The sequence below is a fragment of the Aedes aegypti genome, chromosome 3 (genome assembly GCF_002204515.2).
Source record: "Aedes aegypti strain LVP_AGWG chromosome 3, AaegL5.0 Primary Assembly, whole genome shotgun sequence".
NCBI lineage: Eukaryota > Metazoa > Arthropoda > Insecta > Diptera > Culicidae > Aedes > Aedes aegypti.
This window is the reverse complement of record NC_035109.1, coordinates 68,798,843-68,805,340: the sequence shown is the minus strand read 5'-3', so window position 1 is coordinate 68,805,340 and position 6,498 is coordinate 68,798,843. Positions and strand designations below refer to the sequence as shown.

At 40.0% G+C, this 6,498-nt stretch overlaps 1 protein-coding gene across 2 annotated transcripts; it reads right to left on the bottom strand.

The window, feature by feature from the left end:
• Positions 1-478: 478 nt before the first annotated feature.
• On the bottom strand, positions 479-5,736 carry LOC5567530 (tubulin-specific chaperone A). 2 transcript variants are annotated; one of them, XM_021850153.1, is made up of 2 exons: positions 5,318-5,736; positions 479-1,781 (listed from the first exon to the last, which is right to left on the bottom strand). In XM_021850153.1, the coding sequence occupies exon 2, from the start codon at positions 1,546-1,548 to the stop codon at positions 532-534; it is 1,017 nt and encodes a 338-aa protein (XP_021705845.1). In that variant the 5' UTR covers positions 1,549-1,781; positions 5,318-5,736; the 3' UTR covers positions 479-531. The 2 variants fall into 2 exon arrangements, with proteins under 2 accessions (XP_021705845.1, XP_001657525.1); XM_001657475.2 differs by having other exon boundaries at positions 493-1,781; positions 5,318-5,735.
• Between the last annotated feature and the right edge of the window lie 762 nt (positions 5,737-6,498).

Genomic DNA, 6,498 nt, shown 5'->3' with positions numbered 1-6,498 from the left:
AATGCTACGTCATTTATGGACGGCCCCTTATGAAAAAATACATTTTCAACAGCCAATGTATCAAAAACCCGGTGCCTTCCTTAGCCGAGTAGTTGTAGTCCGCGGCTACAAAGCAAAGCCATGCTGAAGGTGTCTGGGTTCGATTCCTGGTCGGTCCAGGATCTTTTCATAATGAAAATTTCCTTGACTTCCCTGGGCACGGAGTACCTGTTACACGATATACGAATGCGAAAATGGCAACTTTTTCAAAGAAAACTCTTCGTTAATAACTGTGGAAGTGCTCATAAGAACACTAAGCTGAGAAGCAGGCTCTGGTCCAGTGAAGACGTAATGCCAAGGAGAAGAAGAAGATATCAAAAACCCAAGTTGTTATTGGAAACTGCAATGAATTTAGTCACCCTAAATCGAGCAAATAGCGGTATTTTTGTGCTTGGAACAAACATCTGTTGCGCTGTGAAATTAATGAAACGATCAACCGTATGTATCCTTTTAATTTATTAAACTAATGTAAGTGCAACATTATCTTATAGTTCAAGCTGTTTCTGTTATCTGATACTTAGCCCAATTTGACGAAGGATTCGCCTGTGGCAGCACCCACCCCAATGGAATAGCACTGCCTTCGGCATCGTCCTGATCGACCAGACAGGCATCCCAATCACGACGGATTTCAATCAGCACCTCCCGATTGCGGTCTGCTCCGAGCAATGGATGTTCGAACTTTTTCGGTATCGCATCTCCGAATAAGGTTTTGTTCCATTCGTTCTCCACTCGTCGTTGGTAGTTAGCCGCCGATTTTCGGGCCAGCACATCCTTCAAACGTTTTTCTTCTTTAACGCAATCGGTCAGTTTAGTGGTCCATGCCCGGCGCAGTTCGTCTATTTCGCTTTGCATATCCTTGTCCAAAGTGGTTCTCTCCATCATTCTCTCGAATTTAGCCAAGTGCCGTTTGCATGCCGCTTTCCGGCGATGCACATCCGCTAGAAAGTGACTAGCATAATCCAACTCTTGTTGAGACTGCTTTTCTTTTTCCACCAGCTTCAACTGCTCCCTCTGCCATTGATCTATCTGTGCGTGTAGCTTTACGCGATTTTGAATCGCTTCTTCTCTCTCCTGCTTCAATGTATTATTTCTCCGTTTAAGCCAAGCACGTTTTTTCCTGCGCACGTGCAACTTCTTTCCCAGCAGCTTAAGCTGATCAGAATCGTTCAAGCGCATCAGTTTACTGTCAATACTTTGCCGAACCAGCTCTAGTTGCTCCAAATTAGTATCCCATTCGGATTCCGGTTTGGATGCGATTTCCTTTTCCAGCACTTCCTTATTAGTCTTTAAATGTTCGACTTCTTCTATCAGCTCATGTAACTCGGATCGTAGATCAGTAATTGATACCGCAGCGGAGGATTCCTTAATCGTCTGCTTGTTCAACGATTTGTGTCTTGTGCTGAGGAACTCTTGTACAATGTGTTGATCGCTAGGCTGATCAATGAGGGGTGGCGGAATCGCTAAAGGTGGAGGCGGTCTAGTGGGATCGAAAAACGGTAGAGTGGACATTTTCGCTGCGTGCTAAAGCTAGCTTAAAATTAAGGAACTCAGCTAAAGTTAATGGTTATGTATAGCAGTAAAATCTGTGGAAGTAAAACTGATGTCTGCTAAGGCGCAACTAATGAGGCAAATTTACTTTTGCGTCTTCGAGAATGGCTACTGCAGCTGTATATTGGTCGCTTTCCTTTAACTCTTCTTCGTTTTTGATCATTTCACTCAACTCTTCGAACGCCTTTGCCAATCTGAAAATAAAATGGAAAATGTGAATAACTGGGTTGTTACGGGAGGTTCCAAATAAATTTCACGCCAAGATCCGTCATATCATATAAAAAAAATAATTAAATCTCTACCGAAAAGCTAAACATTACATATAATTTGCAATTGGATTAGATGGACAAATTGATGTGAAGATTTGCGAAAAAGTTACACGTCTTCTCAGTGAGAATCGAACTCACGACTCCCCGATCTCTAGTTGGGGCGCGTTAACCACTACGCCATGAGAGGACTCATGAACGCAGAAGTTAACCTGAATTCGATTTCAGCTCAATAATCACGTGGTCCTCTTTCGCAAAGTGCACCTCTTTCGGAAGAATTAGATGCCCATCCAAACACAACGCTTTCTATATATATCCAATGCCTAGCCCGAGAGCGCATTGTTTTTTAGATATAGGAATAGCACACTACACTAGCCAGCAACTGCGCTGGCTGAGGTTTCTATTGTGTGGGCTTCCAATGGGTCGCGACGTTCTCAAACGACCGGTTACGGAACATGAGTCCGTTGCTCGATAAATACTTGTTTTAATTATGAATCGTGGTTTACGGCCAACCAGCCGAGTGGAAGTTTAACAACTACCGAAAAGCTAAACATTACATATAATTTGCAATTGGATTAGATGGACAAATTGATGTGAAGATTTGCGAAAAAGTTACACGTCTTCTCAGTGAGAATCGAACTCACGACTCCCCGATCTCTAGTTGGGGCGCGTTATATATAGAAAGCGTTGTGTTTGGATGGGCATCTAATTCTTCCGAAAGAGGTGCACTTTGCGAAAGAGGACCACGTGATTATTGAGCTGAAATCGAATTCAGGTTAACTTCTGCGTTCATGAGTCCTCTCATGGCGTAGTGGTTAACGCGCCCCAACTAGAGATCGGGGAGTCGTGAGTTCGATTCTCACTGAGAAGACGTGTAACTTTTTCGCAAATCTTCACATCAATTTGTCCATCTAATCCAATTGCAAATTATATGTAATGTTTAGCTTTTCGGTAGTTGTTAAACTTCCACTCGGCTGGTTGGCCGTAAACCACGATTCATAATTAAAACAAGTAATTAAATCTCGTTTAAAGTATTTGTGCACCATCTTATGACAAATATTTAAAAAATTTCTACTGTAGAATGTGTTCTAAATGTGACCAATGACCTGGCTACGGAGCTATTTTGATGATTTTTTTAAGATAATAAACTCTGCATAAAATATTAATTCGACTATCTATACTAATTAACTATCGACCTGTCAAATTTTAACTAAAAGTTAAACGAATCGATGAATTGGTTCACAGACTGTACAACTTTGCCGAAGACGCCATCTTTAAACTGTGAACCGTTTCACCGATTCGTTTAACTTTTAGTTAAAATTTAACAGTTCGATAGTTATTTCTCCTCTGGTTAAAAATAACCTTGCTCTGGGGCATGGTTAAACTTGATTAGTTCAAAAGTTATTCTCTGCTCCCGGTAATTTCAGAATAACTAATCATAGGTCAACTTTGTTCTGAAATACTACTCGACTATCAAAACTCAAATGACTCGACCGCGAAGTTCAATTTTACCATTTGAGGGGAAAATAACTACCAAAACCGTAAAATTTTAACTAAAAGTTAAACGAATCGGTGAAACGGTTCACAGCCTAAATGGTCAGGCTGCTGAAATAAATTCAAAACTAAAATTTCTTGCGCACCAGCGTCGCCTGGTAGCGAAATTCCGTATATGAATGACCACCATACGTCAGTCAGCCCTTGATTTCCTAAGCAACTTTGTCGAAGATGGGTTTTCTATATTTAATCTAGATCGCGAGGTATTTCAAGTTGAACATGAAAAATCAAGATTACAAAGTACAACAAGCGATCGATTGCGATACAAAAATTCGCGCAACATCGGAAGGTTAAAATTAAATTGATTTTCTTTTTGTAATTCTTATCTGCGCCATCCTTGCCAATTATTGCATATGCAAAGAAAAACATAAGCTTTATCATTTCGATACAATAACTGAAGATTGCAGAATGAACCTATTATTTTAAAAGTTTTTTTTTTTTTTTTTTTTTTTTTTTTTTTTGTATGGTATTCAGTTGGAGCTGCCTGACAGCTTAACTTGTCAAGGCTGAACCCTCGGTCTGGCTTTTGCCAAGTTTCCCCTCTACCAGGACCAATACTCAGACGGACTAGGCAATGGCGCCCACATGAACACTGTTTTTTATTAGTATTGTGACGTGATAGTTCTTGAAAAGTACCCATATTCCCTTGCTTCTGAGAAAAGGAAGCATTGTGAAAATCAGCAGCTCCATCAGAACTTGTTTGAAATAGTAGTGTAGTAGTGTCATTACTAATACTGTTTAGTCGAAATGGTTTTGAATAATTTGTCATTCAAGTGCTATTCTGATTACTCCTGTCTTTTACGTTAGATTAGAGTCTTAAATGTCAATTGTCGTCAAGTTTTAACAAAATTAGGCTGTTTAGTAGTAGTTCTAGTTAATTTAATTTGTTGTTGTTAAAAGAATTTATTGGTCATTCCGTTCATATATCCTTGAAGAAAAAAGTCGCTTTCCTTGTCTGTTCAACAATTTTTCGAAACTAGCAAGTGTACCCTAATGATCGATCTCAGCGTCTTACTTTCCATAGTCATTTTATAGTGAATATTGAAAAGTAAAGTTACCTTAGGCTTCTATTACAGTCTCCTACATGATTCACTTTTCGGTGGCAAATGCAATGCTTCACAACGCCTACTTTCTACTTGTAAATTTTGCGAAAATGAAGCTGGAATTAGATTATTTATACCGCTGTTACAAAAGAGGTATTTCTTATTATGGCAATGTAAAAACCATATTAAAAAAAGATTGTCGCCACTTATTTCTACTCAGTGAATCTACTAGTCATTTTCCTAAAAGTTCCTATGTATTCCCTACGTCGTATATGATAACGATGTATCTAGCTAGCTAATAGTAAGAGTGGCTACGGATCATTCTGGTTAGCAAAAGGCAAACTGAACGTCACCAATAGTATTAATGTCCACTTCGAATAGATTAATTATTTGAAATGGGCATCAATTCTATCAATGACGCAGAATGTCCGTTGGATCACATCCGAGATATTATTGCGTCTATGCCATATGAATTATGACGCGGCTTTAAGCAAAAAATGCCAAAATGTGATACCACCACTACAGGTTACGCCTTTGGTTTCCATCATATGGGCTAATGGATTATGCCCTCCCATCGCGGCAAGGTCGCATAACCAAGGGGAGGGAATAACTGAAGATTGCAGAATGAACCTATTATTTTAAAAGTTAAAATTAAATTCGCCCGAAAGGGAAACTCATATTCAAAATTATTTAATTTTGACCGTGCAGTGAACGCTATTCTTACACTGTGATGCATGTAAACAAAACTGATCAAAAACTAAGGTTATGTTCTCCCAAACACCTCAAATTCACCGCTATGCCGAATACTACGGTGACCCACCCACGCATCATTGATCTCTGGTCGGCCATCTGGCCTCATCAACTTACCTCCGTTGGCAGTCCGGGACCATCATCATCGACTCCTGCAGCACTTCCTCCTGCTTGCGAAGGACATGATCGTCGGCGCCCTCGGTTTTCAGCTTTTCGATCCGGTTCCGCTGGGTGACAACTTCCTTCTCGTAGACGGTCTTTTCCTTGGACAAGCGCTTCACTACACCTGTTTTGATGGTAAGTTGGCGCAGTCTTGGGTCGGACATTGCAACGTTGAATCGATAGGGAATTTTTCGCTGTTATCACAAAGGAGCTAACGGGATGATGTTTTCTGCCGAAATGCTCTTCCTTGCACACATGCAGTACGACAAAAAAAAATGATTCACCAGAGTACAACAAAGGTAGCACTAATTTCTAACTGGATGAATGAACAAACTGACCACTGTGACGACTTGGAGCGAGTGATGTGAAATGCAGTACTAGATTGAACACAACTCTTTTGAATGTCATCTGCCAAAAGTGTTGTTGTTTTCTTATTTTCTAGTGTAACAAAAAATAATGCCCAGAGGCTATATCAAGCATAAAATTTCAAAACGACGTATGTTTCGTTTAGATGAAGGGATGCGATTGGTGAATATTGTCGCACCGTCACCAAACAACCGAACCAAACAGCGCACAACTCACTCGCGACATGCCTTAATTGGCTTCTTTAGGGGTATCCTGTTTTATACATATTCTGAATCTACGTCAAAAACTGAACCAGCATCCAAAATGTCATAGTTTTCCGTGCCCTGGAACTATTTTTAAAACACGTTTGAATTTAGTACGGAAATGGCGTTTGAATCACCCCTCGGCAAATTTTACTTCGGGACGAGTTGTCATTAAAAAAATGTGCTCTTTCAATAGAATAATAAACCATAGAAGAATAATGTCGCTGGTGTTCCCTTTGTTCTCGCTCAGAAACATGTTGGGTACATAAGTGTCAAACCGTCAAACTGCATACATTTTCGCGTTGACATTTATAGCCCCGCCTATCTCCGCCAGCAAAAGATGTTCCGACAGCGACATCCTTGGTTTATTATTTCTATTGCTCTTTCGATCAAGCTACAAAACTTGTGAATTTTCCTTCACTAAACAACCCAATTTGCCACGTTTTAAAACCGGATCTTTAGCGTGACACTGTATTCTTACGCTTTTTATGAATGTAGCGTACTATAGTGGTTACCATGCTTAATGGT

What these genes read in the sequence shown, in the direction of transcription:
- LOC5567530 (XM_021850153.1), bottom strand. Translation starts at nt 1,548, where the DNA reads ATGTCCACTCTACCGTTTTTCGATCCCACTAGACCGCCTCCACCTTTA.